The sequence below is a fragment of the Salmo salar genome, chromosome ssa26, assembly GCF_905237065.1.
Source record: "Salmo salar chromosome ssa26, Ssal_v3.1, whole genome shotgun sequence".
NCBI classification, from domain to species: domain Eukaryota; kingdom Metazoa; phylum Chordata; class Actinopteri; order Salmoniformes; family Salmonidae; genus Salmo; species Salmo salar.
Genome location: NC_059467.1, coordinates 19,606,417 through 19,626,014, shown reverse-complemented (window position 1 = coordinate 19,626,014; position 19,598 = coordinate 19,606,417). Strand labels below are relative to the sequence as shown.

The following is a 19,598-nucleotide window of genomic DNA, read 5'->3' as shown; positions in this document are numbered from 1 at the left end:
CCCTTCCTCCGTCTCCTGCTGCACCACCTTTGTCTGTGAGTCTCGTCTTCACTATAGGACAGAGCCTCTTATCAGTGTAACTACAGCAACGCAAATCACGTTGAGAGAGAGATGCTAGTAGCTCATTTTGTTTGTTTTCTTTTTAAGGGCATATTGTTTTATTTATGGTGGTTTTCTGTATTATTAAGAGAAGAGTTGTGAATCGCTGTCGCGTCATTGGTTTATCTTTGTGAGTATGCTTCGATGTCTGCTCTCCCTCCCTGGCCCTGTGAAGTCAGACTTTTTGATAGGGCTCTTGACACAGCAACACTTGGCAGCAGACTCCCTTTGTTCTCGCAGGGAAAGGTGCCGAAGGCATTCGAAAGCAATAAACAGGAAAAGCTATCAAATTCAATATTTCTCAGCAGATGACGAAACAGACATGTGTTTGTGCACTTGGCATGCAGCGAGATCCCTCCTGGCTCCTGGATATGATACAAAAAAAGTAAACATGCAATATTAGCGTTAAGGTAGGGGAGCATTATCTGGCAGACACCACACCAGGCCTAATCTTATCAGTGACACCAACACATATCAGGTAGAATCTCTTAATTTAGCAGAATTGAACAGATCCAGATAAGTCCCTGGGAAGGAAGAAATTCCCTACATGGAAACACCTGTCCCTGCCTTTGAGTGGCTTTGGGGGAGCCAGCCAACTGGAAGCAATTATTTGCTGGTGGTCAGCGTTTGAGCTATCTGCTGGGATTAGCTGAGGGGCTGCTGATCTGGGAGCTGGTCGAGTGTGATGTGGTTACACCTGACTGGGCACTCTGGGCTGAGCTGAGATAGGCTTGGCTAAAGTCAACTGGCATGGGATGGGATGGGCTGAGCCAGGCTGGGTTGGGCTAGACTTGGCTGGGTTGCTTGGGCTGCACCTCATTGAGCTCAGGAGCCTGCCTGTGCCTGCTACGTTCCACATCACCAACAGAGTCTCAGGCTAGGTGGAGCTTTTGAGGTGAGCCTCTTTATAATGGAGATATACTCACTGGTGATAGTAAGAGATGATAAGCACTATTTAACTGGGCGGTATTGTATGGGGCGAAAATGTGTTCATGTGTGACTACAAACTAATGTATTTTTGTGTGTGTGATTATTTACAGATTTGGGTAAATGTGAGGGTTCTGAGTGTGTGTGGTGTGGTGAGTGTGTGTCTGGCTGCGTCCATCTGAGGGGTCTGGCTGTGGACGTGATTGTGCTTTGATGAGGTCTCAGTGGTGCGCCCCGCTCTGGTCTTGTTGAGATGCTTGGTGCCTTGCATTCCCATCGCTTTCCCAATTTGACAGCTGATGGGATCACAGATGGAATGTGTGCCCGTGTGAATTGCCCGTGATATACATAACAGCCTAATTTATCTTCTCCACCCCTCTCTTTTCAGCAATTCCTCCCTCCTTCCTGCGCACCCCTCTCCCTCCTTCCTACCCCATTCCCTCCTCTCTCCCTCTCTCTCTCTGTCTGTCTTTCTCTCTTTCTCTCTCTATCAATCTCTATCAATCTCTATCAATCTTTTCCCTTGATAGAGGGAGCAGGAGAAAGAGAGTAGAGAGAGTGAGAGAAGGGAGAGAGAGAGTAGAGAGAGTGAGAGAAGTGAGAGAGAGCAGGAGAAAGAGAGTAGAGAGAGTGAGAGAAGTGAGAGAGAGAGCAGGAGAAAGAGAGTAGAGAGAGTGAGAGAAGGGAGAGAGAGAGCAGGAGAAAGAGAGTAGAGAGAGTGAGAGAAGGGAGAGAGAGCAGGAGAAAGAGAGTAGAGAGAGTGAGAGAAGGGAGAGAGGGAGCAGGTGAAAGAGAGTAGAGAGAGTGAGAGAAGTGAGAGAGGGAGCAGGAGAAAGAGAGTAGAGTGAGTGAGAAAAGGGAGAGAGGGAGCAGGTGATTGAGACGAGCCATTGAATCAGACATGGCTCTGTGGTGCAGAACTGTTATATTGGGATTCTTTGTAGACGATTTCCTTTCTCCTGTGGTCAGTGTGGGAAGTTTGATTTACTATCAGAGATTGTTTCATACTGATGGAGGGTGTTGGAAGAATTATTATTTTAAAAAATTGTGGAACAAACAGCTGACTGAAGACGGGACAAAACCAAAATAAAAAAACATGATTTTTTTATAATCTAACAAAAACTGAACTTACCTCAAAAAGCAGTAATCGATCAGCAGTATCAGACAGAGCAGTGCAGGCGGCCGAGTTGAATCAACAGATCACATCACATATTTTAGCACATATTTTACCGCCAGTCCACCCATTATGCCATCATTGATTTGAATGGGGATGCCCATTCTATTCATTCTATTTCTATGGCAGCACATGCAGTCAGGAGCGGAGGAGAGGAGAAAATGTCATCAAACGTTAATTATGTTGACCGCGTTCATTTGGCTGGCGAATTACCGTCATCCAAAATTCCATGACCATCACAGCCCTAGTGTGAGTGCATGAGTATATGTGTGTGCCGTAGACTACAGTGATGTGCATGGGGAGTAATGGATATAAAGTACCTCATAGAGATAGCTCCCTAATCTGATTCCTCCTGAAGCTGTGGGCTTGCCATGATTTGTTTGGCTGGCCTGGGCTCTGTATGCACATCATGCAGAGTGGGCTTGATTTGCAGCGCTACAGAATGATCCCACTTGGCATAACAGAGAGAGAGAGACAGAGATATTTGTATACTAGAGAGTGCCGGGGAGGCTGGTAAAGAAGCATCCTTCAGTCCAGTGGGTTGGGCTGATCCATCTCGCTCTGAATTGTGCACTTTGAGGGACATTTCTCGTAACGGGCCACTCGCTCATCCTTAACACCAGCAGCCCGCTGGGAACTTTCCAAAACTCTGTCCGATGCACCACAGCGGTGACACACAGCCCAGCACTCGGCACGCCACCTCCACGGCACGCCGCTCCTCGCCATACCCACCCCCCTGATGCATCATTCACCGCCGGGCCCATTTACATCCATTTATCTGACTGCGTCAACATGGGTACAGTGTGGGAACAGTTGTGTTTATCTGCTCCTCATATATCATCATACTGTATACTGTGGGGATTTATATTCATCAGCTTCTGTTTTCGAGAGTGTAACTGTTATGCTATTATTATTATTATTGCATTGGAAATGCGCTCTGTGGTAAGAATTCCCTCAGTCCAGGATGATTTTAATCTGGTAAACAATATAATCATATAATTTGGAAAAATTAAGGGGGAAAAACCTGAATTGCAAGATAATGTATCAAGTGCCTTTAATGTGATTACATTGTGAGTGTTGCCTGTCTTTATCTAAAAGCTTCCAGAACCAAACAAAAGGAAAATGGTGTGATTGTAGGCTCTTTTAAGCAGTCCTTTGTTTCATAAAGTAATCATAAAAATAGGACTCAAGTCAATTACACATATTATCTCCCAGTTGAAATGACAGTCCCTTTGCAGGCTATATCTCCAGTCACTTTACATAATGTCGATTACATAATGAATGTCACGTATTTTCTCTACCTTATTGACGGGCTTCCAGGCACCTGCTAAACTGCCTGACAACATTCACATTAATAACACATTTTCTGTATAAAAATTCCTAAATATATTTTTCAGCTTAAAACATGTAGTTGATATTTAAACAATCTAATTATAGGAAGGTCCACTAATCACTGTGTATTGTTCATGCACTGTCAATGCAAATTCATTGAGGAGAATGTGGGCTTTAGTATTACGTATGTTGGCATAAACTGCTTTTCCCTGAGCAAACCAATGCTGTTATATTATTCATCAGCCAGACACTGTACCAAATATCCCTGCAGCAAAATGGAGGTGCGGCAGCCGCAGTAGCAGGCAGGCAGGAGACACTTAGTCACATGGACAGAGCAGGAGCAATAGCAGCTCCTCCAATTCAGCTGGGAATTGACTCTGGGTGACAATGGAATTCATTTCCAAAAGTGTGTGTGTGTGTGTGTGTGTGTGTGTGTGTGTGTGTGTGTGTGTGTGTGTGTGTGTGTGTGTGTGTGCGTGCGTGCGTGCGTGCGTGCGTGCGTGCGTGTGTGTGTGTCTGGTGACAGGGCTGTGGTAATGAGGCTCGGCAGCAGCCCGCTTTAGTATTAAAGGCACAACTCCCTTCCTCTACAGGCAGTAAAGCAATGCCGAGACGCAGTGAAATGTTTACAGCGCTGTGGTTGGCTCCTGCAGCCAGGCCGTGGAGGATATTACTGCAGCTCGCCGCTAATCACTCATCCCTGCCCACCAATCAGGACTCTGCCCCTCCACCTCCACAACAACGCTCCTAAAGCACCACATCACAAGGACACTTTTAATGTCTTCCCACTACGCTTAGAATGATTAGCCATATTGAAGTATTTTTCCATTATTCATTATTTGCATCAGGAACCCATAAACACGCCGGGTTCTGATTCTGGCTGTAGCTTTTGACACTGTTGAAGGTTGACTGAGGTGAGAAGTTTGCCTGGAGCTCTGGGAGGAAGGTTCCAGAGGGGTTTAGGAGGGACAGTAGGGTCGTAGGGAGGGAGCCAGGGGGTGTGAAACCTGAATAATAAAACCGACTTAACAGAGTTACACAGTCACAGCCCTGCATACATCACCTCAATGACAAAATAGGATTTATTCACCATTCAAGTGGGAAGATTATCTTTGGCACAAGCTATCAATTTGACTTTTTTTGCAAGAATGCAAGTATGGCTGTTGGAGTGTAAAGTGACTTTTAGTTTTTTTCTCCTTTTTATCAGGGCTTGGTTATGCTTGTGGTTGGTGACTCCCCATGTTATTACGAACCAGTAGTGAGTGCCAGTTTATCCTAAGCCAGTGCAGCTGGTGGGGCCTGATTTGAACTCCATTCTGATTCTGGTGGGGATTGCCGTCACACACAATCATCACATTGGATTAAAAGTTGTTGTGATTTTAAGTACTCAACTCCCTTGCCAAAATCAATAAAGCAAGTCAATAGCTGGACCCAGCGCTGCGTTCCTGCTTCCCACCACCAAAGCTGTGCTACACTGCTATGGAAGCCTGCCTTTCCTTCCTCCACAGTCACACACCCTACCAAAGACAGGTTCTCAAACCCACTAAGGCCCCATCTCATTTGGACTTTTCATTATCTCTCCTTAGTTAAGTCTATATCAGATCGTTGAGATACGCGGTCGTGTCCGCCATATTTGGGTAAACTTATCATCATTGATAAGAGTTAGATGTTGTATGCCTTGGCCAATGTCCTGTCCTTTTTGTACAATGTAGTTTGACGTATGTAGACTATTCTGTGTTCTGTTAAGTCCATGTCCCTTACTGACCATTGTCTCTCACAATAGCCTAAGAACTCTCTGCTTCTACAAAAGACAATACCACCGTATGATTATTATCTTAAGAAGAGATTCTGGTATTTGTAACAGTACAGTTACTGTACAGTTAGGTTACAGTTCAGTTAGGTTACAATACCGGCAGGTTTTTTTTCATTGCCGTGGCGCTGCTAAGGCAGCCATGGCTGATCGCTCCCATACGTATTTGTACATTTATTGATTTCTAAGTATTATTTGAATTGTAATTTGTCCATCAGATTTAGTTTTTTTATTTGCTTATTTAGAGATGGTTACACTTCGTCATCTTGACAAAGTTTTAAGTCAGTTGTTGCCAAAGTGAGTGCTACACAGTGTTTGTGGAGAGGAGTGGCTAGTGTGCTGCAATTCAGCTTTCAGCTGCCAAGTATGTAATGTATGTAATAATAATATACTACTACTAATACTAAAATTAGTACCACTACTACTATTGTACTGTTACAATACTGTAGGTGTGAGTACGGAAAACTATTTTGTTGATGTTTTTAGTTTTGTGTGTTTGAAGCCTCATGGCTAGGCCTTCATGCCTAGGCCTTCATGGCTAGGCCTTCTTGGCTAGGCCTTCATGCCTAGGCCTAATTGGCTAGGCCTTCATGCATAGGCCTTCTTGGCTAGGCCTTCATGGCTAGGCCTTCATGCGTAGGCCTTCATGGCTAGGCCTTCATGCCTAGGCCTTCATGCCTAGGGCTTCTTGGCTAGGCCTTCTTGGCTAGGCCTTCATGGCTAGGCCTTCATGGCTAGGCCTTCATGCCTAGGCCTTCATGCCTAGGGCTTCTTGGCTAGGCCTTCTTGGCTAGGCCTTCATGGCTAGGCCTTCATGGCTAGGCCTTCATGCCTAGGCCTTCTTGGCTAGGGCTTCTTGGCTAGGCCTTCTTGGCTAGGCCTTCATGGCTAGGCCTTCATGGCTAGGCCTTCATGGCTAGGCCTTCTTGGCTAGGCCTTCATGCATAGGCCTTCTTGGCTAAGCCTTCTTGGCTAGGCCTTCTTGGCTAGGCCTTCTTGGCTAGGCCTTCTTGGCTAGGCCTTCATGCATAGGCCTTCTTGGCTAGGCCTTCATGCATAGGCCTTCTTGGCTAGGCCTTCATGCATAGGCCTTCTTGGCTAGGCCTTCATGCATAGGCCTTCTTGGCTAGGCCTTCATGCATAGGCCTTCTTGGCTAAGCCTTCTTGGCTAGGCCTTCTTGGCTAGGCCTTCATGCATAGGCCTTCTTGGCTAGGCCTTCATGCATAGGCCTTCTTGGCTAGGCCTTCTTGGCTAAGCCTTCTTGGCTAGGCCTTCTTGGCTAGGCCTTCTTGGCTTACTTTTTATATCAAGAAGAGATTCTGGTAATTGTAACAATACAGTTATTGTCTTGTACTGATATAATACAATACAATAGTGTAGGTGTGAGTTTAACAACACAGAAACTCTTGATGTTAATTGGTTTATGTTTTGAAACCTCTGGGCCAGGCCGTCATTGTGAACGAGAACAAGTTATTGACTTTTTCTCATTTAAAGAATGGATATATAAAAAAAATGATCACCTCAACTATGCCTCGTCCAAGGAATGGACATAAAATGGATGCCTTCCAGGGCCAGTCTTGAAAGGTGTCGCATATTTCATTTCCCCTTCTTGACAACATTTATTTTATCCTGCCACGCCAGACGAGCTGCAGGAGATGAATCTAAGCAGAGATGAGGGCTTTGTACCTATCAGTACTATATGTTTTATTTATGTTTATATGTTTTAAAACTCTTAACCACTAATCGAGCAGATTTTTAATTGCAATCCAATGAGAGTCGTGATAGTTTCAGCTGGAGATAACCTGCTTCTGAAAAGATGGCTGTTTTTAGATGATCCAATCTCCACCAACACTAGCAAGGCACTCTTTTGTGTGTGTGTGTGTGTGTGTGTGTGCGTGCACGCGTGTACGTGCGTACATGGCTCTGTGTGTGTGTGTGTGTCTCTGTGTGTATGTGTGTGTGTGTCTCTGTGTGTGTGTGTGCATGTGTGTGTGTCCTCGTAGCTGCGTCTGTTTTGGTGTGTGGGTGGTGGGTGATAACACAGTTTACAACTAGGTGTAGGGAGCATTCCGTGAACAAACAGCATGATTCGATTCTGGGAAAACACATGTATTAGTGAGTGTTCACTTCAGCGTGCTGGGGACGTGGGTGGTGGAGCTGACCATGATTTCATTGTGTTCTTGTTGTTGGTTTCTTAGCTTTTTAAATAGCTTTTACATTTTTAAGTAGTAGTCTCAAATCCTCCTGACAGTGGGCTCTTGTAGTGAAGGCCCGCTTGACTTACGCTTCTGGCATACCCTCTGGCCTTGCGTACACACACACACACACACACACACACACACACACACACACACACACACACACACACACACACACACACACACAACATTCATAGTGGAGATGAGGATGAGGGGAAAAGAAATAAGCTGCAGCACTGCATAAGACAGGTGTCAGCGTGTCCTCTTCGCCGGCCATAAAAGTTAATTAAAGAAAAGGAATTTTTATTATGCTGTGCTGCTGGAGCACGACTGCTGCTTAATAATAGCCTCTCCTGGAGCTGCTGTCAAGAGGAGCACCAAAGCAGAATAATGGCTGTGTGTGTGTGTGTGTGTGTGTGTGTGTGTGTGTGTGTGTGTGTGTGTGTGTGTGTGTGTGTGTGTGTGTGGGGGGTGTGTGGATGTGTGTTCATCTGCTCATGTGCCAGAGGGATTCATTCTGTGTTGGTAGGAATGTTTTGTTTCATTACAGTGATGATATTCTATTGTACATAGTCCTTCTATTCCTACAAAGACCACTCAATATTTCATTGTTTTATTTGTGAAGAGGTTGAGCCACACCTAATGACATCTGAGGACTTGGATTTCTGAGGACTTGGATTTCACCTACCTTAGTGTTGTGATTCCACCATGGCTCGATAAAGACCTGACTCTCTAGAAAGTCATGTCCCCATGTGGCAAGAGAATACCTCAGAATACTGCAGTGCACTGGGTGTCTACATAGCCTGACTCTATGTGGAATATATCAGGGTTTATATAGTAGTCCTTATTTGTATTCCCTTCCTGCCACTGCTTTAATGGTATTTGTTTTGTTCTGCTCTGAGAGTATTTTGGGAATATCAGTGGGGAGTTTGGGTTTTAGGAGGATTGGGTGATTTGGATCAATGTGGCTCATTTTTCTTCTGGCATACAGCGATGCCCTCTTTTTTTGGCACATTTGAAAGAGAAACGTGGGCGTATCAAACACTCAAACAAGTACACACATCTAAGAATGCACTCACTCACTCACTCACACACACACAAACAAGAAAACAAACGCATGCACACTAACAAACACACTCTGTACATTAGGATATACAGTACCTAGCAAGTCTACCTGTTTTCCTGCTTTAGCATTATATCCATACAGTATAATACATTTATGGAATGCTATTGAAGAGCCTACATACAGCACAGTATGGAGTGGTGGATTCGATCTCTAGGTTTATGTCTAAGTTCAGCTTTAATTACCAGAACGACTCAGCAGTAAATTTAGTGGCGGAGGATGAGTTGAGAAAGGGAGGGAGGGGGGCGGAGGAGAAGAGAAAGGGAGGGGGAAGGATAGACAGGGGAGTGGGGAGGGGAGCAGTGCGGCAGTAAAGGATGCATTAAGCAATTAAAGTTAGGGCGCAAAAGAATGAAGTGATGCAATGAGTTTTGCAGTAATTGCCTTCGCTATGACTGGTGATCACAGGGGAGCAGGACGGGGGGGGGGGGGACACGACAATATTCTGTATGTCAGTATCTGCTGAAAGTCCTTCATACTCACTCACAATCAAGGGCATACTATACACACATGATACACACATGTATGCATTGCATATATATAAACACACGCACACACATACACACACACATTCTAAATTGCACAGGTCCAGAGCAGAAGGATAAAAATAGTATGCTTGGCTTTACATTTGCGTTGATTAATTCATATGTGCAATCATTCTCTCTCTCTCTCTGTCTCTCCGTCTTTCACCACCACAGAAACGTATAGACACCACCATCTGCACACACAGGCGTGTATAATTATGTATGCATCAATATTTGATAAAGAACACATGAGTTAGCACCATGCAGTATTTGTGATCTTGAATGGTGGGATTATGTATGTTAACAGTGCTCACACAAGCTCATCTATGATTTATCTGGTGCCAGAGCCCAAGCCGGCACTTTTTCACACTTTAAAGCATTTGTCTCGCCTGTCTGTGGGAGATAAGAGAGTGGAAATACTTGGGATGGGACGGAGGACAGGAAAGCAGGGGGAGAGAGAGCGAGGACTGGACAGCGACAGTGCCGATGGAAGGAGAGGTGTAAGCTTTTGTTTGTGACTGGGGTGAGTGTGGGGTGTGTGCCAAGCCCTCCTTCCTCCTCTCTCTCTCTCTCTCTCTCTCTCTCTCTTTCTCCATCTCTCTCTCCATCTCTCTCTCCTCTGTGTTTTAGAGGGACGTCTGGCTCCCGCTAGCCGCTCCCTGCAGGCCCTGATTAATGCTAATTTATGCAGCCTCCTCTGGCACAAAGAAGGGCTGGGAGGGGCCCTCTCCCCTGATTACCAGCAGAGAGAGAGGGGGGAGGTGGGAGAGGGGGTGACGTGGACAGACACCTCGTTTCATTTAATACATTGGAGCATGCGGTGGCGGGGTGCGCCAGAGAAGGAGGGAGATAATCAAGAGCCCTGGCCCTTGTAAATGTGCGCTGAGATGACACAGAAGAGATTGGATTTGGAAACGAGGAGCAAAGAAGAGCAAAGCCGAGCGAAACGCGATTGATTGATTCCATTCAAGTGATCACACCCGCTGATAAGGAATGAGTTATTTTTCTTTTTTTAAGTAGAAAAGAAAATCTGATGAGTTTTTTAAAAATGTAATACAGTGATTGCGAATTAAGTGTTTTCATAGCTCGGCCTATCTCTTGTTTAGTGATGTTCCCACTTTTTACAGTCACACACTAAATATGCATCATAAATTCCTGTTTCATGTAGCAGAATCTGCTTTTAAAAAAACTACAAACAGCAGCAATATGGTTGCCAACACATCCAAACATTCCAAACTCAATTCCATAAATAAAAAACTGCTTCTGTAGGTATTTTGGGCCCAGACTTCACAGAGATAGATAATATCTATGTCTCCCAGCGGCTCCAGTTCAGTAATGCAGCTCTGTGAAGTAAAGTGATACCTGGAAACCCCCCTGGTTCCCTGAAGACCTGCTCTGGTCATCCCTGAGCTGGTGCACCTCACGAGGCTCTGGTCTCTCTCTGCTGAAGGTTGAAATGCCGTCCGCGCTGTGACGAATGGCAGGAAATCGGGAGGCGGCCATGACTGGCAGATTATGAGATCCCTCTGTCTACATGACTTAGCCTCTTAATCGTTAAAAATGATTAAAGCAAACAAACGCAGCATTATTAGATTAGTCAGAAGGACATGGAGTCTTCGGCACTGATTATCTTTTCCTTTTTAATGAAATGCTGCTCGGAATTAACATTGCTTTGGCTAATTTGATTTAGCACTGCCCCGAGAAATGCCAGACAGCTCTGATTCAACTGCAGACTGTTTGAGATCCTTGTCAGGAGCTTAAGACCAAACAGCGATGCAAGATCAACATTTCCAGCATTTTAGAAAGTTCAAGAGGCTGATTGAGTTACAGGCGCTGTATTCTAAATGACAGAAGGCTTCGGATGAGCTAGTCAGAGATAGTAGAGATGAGATAGAGAAACTAGAGGAGGGGTAGAGGAAGTAGATATGGGGGACAGGAAGTAGAGATGGGATATACAGTTGAAGTTGGAAGTTTACATACACTTAGGTTGGGGTCATTAAAACTCGTTTTTCAACCACTCCACAAATATCTTGTTAACAAACTATAGTTTTGGGAAGTCGGTTAGGACATCTACTTTGTGCATGACACAAGTAAGTTTTCCAACAATTGTTTACAAACAGATTATTTCACTTAAAAATTCCAGAAAATTATGTAATGGCTTTAGAAGCTTCTGATAACTAATTGACATAATTTGAGTCAATTGGAGGTGTACCTGTGGATGTATTTCAAGGCCTACCTTCAAACTCAGTGCCTCTTTGCTTGACATCATGGGAAAATCAAAAGAAATCAGCAGAGATCTCATAAAAACAATTGTAGACGTCCACAAGTCTGGTTCATCCTTTGGAGCAATTTCCAACCGCCTGAAGGTACTACGTTCATCTGTACAAACAACAGTACGCAAGTATAAACACCATGGGACCACGCAGCCGTCATACCGCTCAGGAAGGAGATGCGTTCTGTCTCCTAGAGATGAACGTACTTTGGTGCGAAAAGTGCAAATCAATCCCAGAACAACAGCAAAGGACCTTGTGAAGATGCTGGAGGAAACAGGTAGAAAAGTATCTACATCCACAGTAAAACGAGTCCTATATCGACGTAACCTGAAATGCCACTCAGCAAGGAAGAAGCCACTGCTCCAAAACCACCATAAAAACCCAGACTACGGTTTGCAACTGCACATGGGGACAAAGATCTTACTTTTTGGAGAAATGTCCTCTGGTCTGACAAAAATGTCCTCTGGTCTGACAAAATATATGGCATCATGAGGAGGGAAAATTATGTGGATATATTGAAGCAACATCTCAAGACATAAGTCAGGAAGTTCAAGCTTGGTAGCAAATGGGTCTTCCAAATAGACAATGACCCCAAGCATACTTCCAAAGTTGTGGCAAAATTGCTTAAGGACAACAAAGTCAAGGTATTGGAGTGGCCATCACAAAGCCCTGACCTCAATCCTATAGTTAATTTGTGGGCAGAACTGAAAATGTGTGTGCGAGCAAGGAGGCCTACAAACCTGACTCGGTTACACCAGCTCTGTCAGGAGGAATGGGCCAAAATTCACCCAACTTATTGTGGGAAGCTTGTGGAAGGCTACCCAAAACGTTTGACCCAAGTTAAACAATTTAAAGGCAATGGTACCAAATACTAATTGAGTGTATTGAAACTTCTGACCCACTGGGAATGTGATAAAAGAAATAAAAGCTGAAATAAATCCTTCTCTTGTCAAGAGGTGAGTGTAGCTGGTGCATCGAAGTCAGGCGCAGGAGAGCAGAGATCAGTGGACAAAGCACTTCACTAAGGCAATCATTTGCACAGAACGCAACATCGTCACAAAACAAATGCCCAACGAACCAGTGAGGCAGCACAAAGTACAAAAACACAAGTACAAAGTATAGGCTGCCACAAAGCACGGGTAATAAAATAAACCCGGCGCAAACCAGCCGGAAGCGTGCCAACCTTAACAATAAACAATTACACACACAGACATGGGGGGAACAGAGGGTTAAATACACGACATGTAATGAGGGAATGATGACCAGGTGTGTGGGAAAACAAGACAAAACAAATGGAAAATGAAAAGTGGATCGGCAATGGCTAGAAGACCGGTGACGTCGACCGCCGAACGCCGCCTGAACAAGGAGAGGGACCGACTTCGGCGGAAGTCGTGACATCTCTCTACTATTATTCTGACATTTCACATTCCTAAAATAAAGTGGTGATCCTAACTGACCTAAGACAGGGAACTTTTACTAGGATTAAATGTCAGGTATTGTGAAAAACTGAGTTTAAATGTATTTGGCTAAGGTGTATGTAAACTTCCGACTTCAACTGTAGAACCTAGAGATGCGGTGGAGAAAGTAGAGATGGGATAGAGAAAGTAGAGATGGGGTGGAGACATTAGAGATAGGATAGAGAAAGTAGAGATGGGATAGAGAAACCTGAGATGGGGTGGAGGAAATAAAGATGGGATAGAGAAACTAGAGATGGGGTGGATAAACTAGAGATGGGTTGGAGAAACTAGAGATGGGGTGGAGAAAGTAGAGATAGGATAGAGAAACTAGAGATGGGGTGGAGGAAGTAGAGATGGGATCGAGAAACTAGAGATGGGGTGGAGGAAGTAGAGATGGGATCGAGAAACTAGAGATGGGGTGGAGAAAGTAGAGATGGGATAGAGAAACTAGAGATGGGGTGGAGGAAGTAGAGATGGGATAGAGAAACTAGAGATGGGTGGCGGAAGTAGAGATGGGGTGGAGGAAGTAGATGGGATAGAGAAACTAGAGATGGGATGGAGGAAGTAGAGATGGGATATATTTAGTTGAAATGAGAGAGTTGGTGAACCTGTGGCAGGAAGGATAAAGAAACTGAAACAGCAGGGAATCAGCTCAGCAAATCCAATGTATGTAATTTGGATGTGTGTGTCTGTTTATGTTGTTGTGTATATGCGTGTGTGTGCATAATGCTAATCTGCAGTCCAGCAGAAGAGGAGCTCTGAGGTCCTGCTGGTGTGTAATTGGCAGCGGGTGCTGCAGTGTTGTTCAGAATAATCCTGTCAGCATAATCCTCCTTTGTGGGGTTCATTAATTGCATTTAACATTGCATGCAATCTAGCTGATTCAGGGCCTGCCTTTGAGCCAGCCTCAGCCCCTCTCCTCACATAAAGCCTCTGTCACTTCAAAGGCTAAAGGGACTGGCCTAAGCGTGTTTTCAGATTTTTTATTTAAATTTACAGTGCTTTTTATCTGTGAGTTTTACAGCAGTATGGCCACATTGTGTCTGTGGTAAAATGAATTGAACAGGCAGGCAGCCTCTCGGTCGGAGCAGCTGCTGCAGACATTTGTGTTTGAGGGATGTAGTGTTTTAATGGCCTGGTATACACACACGTGGCAGATCATTTTCTATTCCACTCCGCTCACAATAAAAGAAGTAAAAACACTTTTTACAGAAACCCTTCCCCGGCTCTTGCATTCTATTTGGATAAAGTGTGTTTCTACTCGGGTCCCTGCTCCTCCAGTATATTCCTCTGTATTGTGGAGAGAGAACCACTCAGGCAGCCGAGTCTAGCCCAGCGTGGGATAGAAACACTGTTCTCTCACGCAGCCCTGCCTCTGAATTACCCTCCTGCACACTACAGCCTTTTTTATTTTCCTGAATGAAACTTTAAGAAATCCATTTATGGCGGCCTTCGCAGCCTTGGCTGTCAGACACACGGCCGCTTAAAACCAGAGGTCAGCCCCAGACTTGTTTAATAGCTACTCAGAGCACCTAAGCGAGTGTGTGTCTGCCCCGACTCGCAATAAATACTCACTGGATGGGCCCAGGTTTACCTTTCCCCTCCGGGCCCTTTAAAGGGACACCTCTTACTTTCTGGCCCATCTTCTTCCTCCCCTCTCCCTCCCCAGTGAGCCTCTACCCAGGTCGGATGGAATAGTTGGGGTGGTGGACTGTGAAGCTGTTGCACATGTTTGGGTAATATGAAGTCTTGGGGAAAGTGAAGACTATAATAGCTACCTCTTTCTGTTGGGGTCTGCCGTTGGTTTATATTGGTCAGTGTTTGGTTGGGGATCCGGAGGGGTCCGTCCAGGGCTTAGTTTATCTGTCCATCCTGTATGGAGGAGCATCAGCCACTCTCCTCTCTGTGGACATGACAGCTGCTGGACACATGAATACATTTATAAATGTACTATTGTCCTGCATGTATTACTGCCCAAGTGGAGAATGATGAGCAGTACTGTGGACTCCTCACCCAGGTGACCCCCAGAGAGAAAGGCAGGGAGAATAAGAAGGAGGGAGACTGGGAGAGATCGAGAGAAAGATTGAGAAGGAGTGAGGGTAGTGAGAGAGACAGATAGAGGGAGAGAAAGGGAGAGGCGGAGAGGGGTCGTCAGAGAGTGACGCAGAGGAATGAGATGTATAGAGACAGAGAGAGGGGGAGACGGAGAGGGCAGTGGGGAGACAGAGAGGAGTGCGGTGAGACAGAGAGGACTGAGATAGATATAGACAGAGGCGGGGGGGTAAAGAGCTCTCCCCTCCACCTGTGAGCTGAGGCAGTAAAGGGCCTCTCTCAGGCAGAGCAGCCCCATCACTCTCTGCCAGACGAGGGGCTTGTTCTGTGTAGAGTGCCACCAGGGACCGCTGGGCTGCGGCTATAAACTTAATGAAGTTTGACTGAACTCATCAGCTTCTGAGAGCTAGAATCTCAGAGACTAGGAAACCAGATGCAGGGGGGACTTGAAATTTTTGTTGGAAGAGGCTCACTTAGAGGTCATTACTGTGGTACAGGAAGTGTCTATGGATGGGGGAGGTGGACAGGGGCGGCCCATCTGCTTTGCCCCCCCCCACACCCCACGCATGATCCTGATGGCACACACACCTGGGGCGGCAGGTAGTCTAGCGTTTAAGAGAGTTGGGCCAGTAACCGAAAGGTCACTGGTTTGAATCCCCAAGCCGACTAGGTGATCTGTCTATGTGCCCTTGAGCAAGCCACTTAATCCTTAACCCCCCCGTAAAACAACACATTTCAGTGCACCTATCCGGTGTATGTGACAATAAAACATATATATATTTTTTTACACACTTTGTAACGGCCGTCGTTAAAATGAGACCAAGGTGCAGCGGAGGATGTGTTCATCTTTCAAGATATTTAATGGAACGCATGAACACTACAAAATAAACAAAACGACCAGCAACAGTTCTGTCCGGTTACACACTAAACAGAAAACAATCACCCACAAAAACCCAAAGGAAAACAGGCTACTTATGTGTGACTCCCAATCAGCAACAACGAACTACAGCTGTGCCTGATTGGGAGCCACACACAGCACAAAACAAAGAAATACAAAAACATCGAAAAATGAACATAGAACGCCCACCCAATGTAACACCCTGGCCTAACCAAAATAAAGAACAAAAACCCATCTCTATGGCCAGGGCGTTACACACTTGCGATCCAGCTCTTCCCAGCTCGGCCCAGATGAGACAGAGATGCTGTTGTTGTCCCTTGCAGGAGAACCTGAAAAATACATTTAAACTAGCCTATGGCCTTTTGTCAATTAGATTTACTCATCTCCTATGTCCTCTCTCCTCCATCCTCTCTCACCTGTTTTTGTCAAAGGTCAAAGGTCGGTGAGAAAGGTGAACGTGGATTGAAATGCGTTTGTGTGAAATGAGATGGTCCTTCTCCACTCATGCGTCAATAGCCAAATGACGTTTACAGGGGTGGATAAATGTGTAAAGTGATCAAAACAAATTGAGTTAGTTGTGCAATACAAAACTCTTCCGTGGTTGGATACAGAGTATCCTCGATAAAAGGTGGCTATCGAGGAGGGGAGGACATTTCCGTTTGCCTACTAACGAAATTACACACTCCTCGACCACTTATCGGTTTCAGGGTCACGAAGGAGAGAGAACGGAGGACGATCCTTTGCCAAAATGACAATTTATATCTGAGAATTTCTGTCTTTTGGCAAAAAAACGATCAGTTTTCATGTTTTTACATGTATTACCCTACTGTTGTCTAGACTGTATTTATCAGCCTCCACTGTGTTCTGTGTAGCGTATGTCACACAGACATACATGTGAGATTATTGATATGAGTATTTGGTTTGTTCCTGTGTGTCTGTTTCTCGTCTATGCTTTAATTCAGTTCTTTGAGGCATATCCGTCTCTCTCTTTTTTCTTCTCTTTCCCCCGTCTCTGCCTGGTGGCAGGAGGGAACTTGCCATGCATTTCACGTTCAACTCAGAGTGTGTTGCTATGGTGGTTGCTAGGGATTTAGCCTAGAGTGACGTGAAAAGTCTGAATATTAAAGGTGTCCTTCTGATGCAGTGCTGTTTGAAGCTGTGAGGAATGAGCAATCACTTCTGAGAGACTATTTTGTCTCTCTCTTTGGAATATCTTGATTGATTTTCAAACACACACCAAAGGGTGGACTGGTTAAAAAAGCACTATGCCACAGGAAGAAAAAGAGAAACAACACACATACGCCTTTTCAGTATGATTGGTTATTCATTCATTTCCACATGTCTATGCATCTCTAACATCACGCTGCTCATACTAAACAGTGTGTACCATCTCATCTGTGTGAAAGCAGCCAGTTGTGTATAAATGACCAATGACAGCAGATTATCCATGTTCTTGTAAAATAGCAGAGGTCCTAATGTGCTTTCCTCACATCTCTAATGCACAGAGTCTCTGAAGGCGACGGCCCATGATTGTGTGCTTGCTGGGAGAATGTCCTTGGTAGTTGGAGGTTAGGATATAATTGAGGATGTAGAAGTGGAGGCTGAGAACCGGGTGGGGTGGGTGGTGGGGTGGGTGGTGGGGTGGGTGGGTGGTGGGGGTGCATTGTGAACAGGGTTAAAGGCTCTCAGCATTAGCTAACTGGGCTCCACACTGTAGACGCTAATGTGGTGGCAAACGTCTTCGGCATGGAGAGCAGATCAGGTGTCCCCATCACCATCCCCGCCAGCTTTCATGAACTCAACTTAACTTTGTCTTCACAATGAAGGACTGTTCATAAAAGACATGTTTCCTGGTTGCTCATGGTCTGACTGGAGGATGGGTTTTCCAGCACCAGGCAATACTCTGTCTCTGTTTAACTGTCGTCTTTCTCAGCCATCAACTGGCTGTCCAAACCACACTGTCTGTCTGTCTGTCTGTCTGTCTGTCTGTCTGTCTGTCTGTCTGTCTGTCTGTCTGTCTGTCTGTCTGTCTGTCTGTCTGTCTGTCTGTCTGTCTGTCTGTCTGTCTGTCTGTCTGTCTGTCTGTCTGTCTGTCTGTCTGTCTGTCCTGATATGGTAGGACTGGTGTTATTATTAAGCAATAAGGCACGAGGGGGTGTGGAATGTGGCCAGTATACCACGGCTAAGGGCTGTTCTTACGCACAACGCAACGTGGAGTGCCTGGATACAGCTCTTAGCCGTGGTATATTGACCATATACCACAAAACCCTGAGGTGCCTTATTGCTATTATAAACTGGTTACCAACGTAATTAGAGCAGTAAAAATAATTTGTTGTCATACCTGTGGTATACGGTCTGATATACCACGACTTTCAGCATTCAGGGATCGAACAACCCAATTTCTAATGAGAATTAGATGTCACACTGAAGTCACAACCACCATATTCTGTTAATTATTTTCCAGGGGAGTACTACTGACTCGACCGGATCCAGTCCAGTCCCACATCTCACAGAACAGAGGGGCAGAGAACTGCTGAAGACTGAGGTAGTCACACCCATCAAGCCAATAGCTACTGTCATGTAGCAATAATCACCCATGTTTTATTTCCCAGTGTCCACCAAACATGACTAAAATGCAATGTACACAATGAAGTAATCTAGTCTTTCCATTGTACTGATGTTGTCCAATAACCTGTTGATTGGAAACCAGACCCTTAACTATTGATGAATTACTAGTTATGTTATCGTAGTGCGTGCCATTGTATCTCTGGGATTGTGTGTGTGTTTGAGTATGTATCTCTGGGATTGTGTGTGTGTTTGAGTATGTATCTCTGGGATTGTGTGTGTGTTTGAGTATGTATCTCTGGGATTGTGTGTGTGTTTGAGTATGTATCTCTGGGATTGTGTGTGTGTGTTTGAGTATGTATCTCTGGGATTGTGTGTGTGTGTAGCTGTGTGACTGCATGGGGTCCAGGCTTATTTAGCAGGCAGATCAATAGCAGGCTAAATGGTAATGACCAGTCCCCAACTCGGAGCTCAAGGCCTGGGGAGAGAAGGACCTGCCCTACCCTGTCCGTCGCCCTCCACCTTCCTCCATCCCACCCTCCCCTCCCAGTCTGCAGCCACAGCAGCCGTCACACAACCTCAGGCAGCCTAGTTAGCCCTGGATAAAAAGAGCTAGAACCCGCGATCAATAGTGTTAGTCTTGTCTGCCTAATTGCTCATTGGTTGACATTGGCGCCAGGCTATATGTAAGTGCATGTTCTCTAGTGATCGTCTGGCTTTGCCTCTCTCTATCCCACCTCACGCCTAGTGTTGGGTTCACACTCTGCCCCTCTCTCCTCTCCTCGCCTCTGTTCACCCACGTTCGGGATGGGAAAACCTGACCCGTTGGGCTGGCTGCACCCCAGTTATCACGTTGGGACGCAACCATCCAGAGGCTCCGGCGAGATGTGCTGCTCTCCCACCAGGCCCGCGACTCCCAGTCTGCTCAGGTAAATATCCAGATTAATGACCAGCACCAAGATTAGCCAGTCATTTGCAGCGCCAGCAATTCCAATCAGCGGCAGGAAATCAGATGGGCTCGTTTTGGCATTCTGAGCAGTTTATTATGTGATCCTACGCAGACGTATATGGCCAGGAAGCCGGCTGTGGAGAGGGCACTATTGATTGTACTCATTGTGAATTACGTGAATAGATAAATGCGTGAGAGTGCATATATATAACGTTA

General features: G+C 45.4%; 1 protein-coding gene across 7 annotated transcripts in view; it reads left to right on the top strand.

Annotated features, from left to right (window-relative positions):
- The window catches only part of LOC106587320 (involucrin), a 129,419-nt gene that overhangs the window by 77,228 nt on the left and 32,593 nt on the right, over window positions 1-19,598 (top strand). For all 7 annotated transcript variants that reach the window (XM_045709048.1, XM_045709045.1, XM_045709046.1 and 4 more), the window contains 2 exons: window positions 18,333-18,413; window positions 19,279-19,362. In XM_045709048.1, the coding sequence (XP_045565004.1) occupies window positions 18,333-18,413; window positions 19,279-19,362 (165 nt within the window). The remainder of the gene's footprint in view (window positions 1-18,332; window positions 18,414-19,278; window positions 19,363-19,598) is intronic.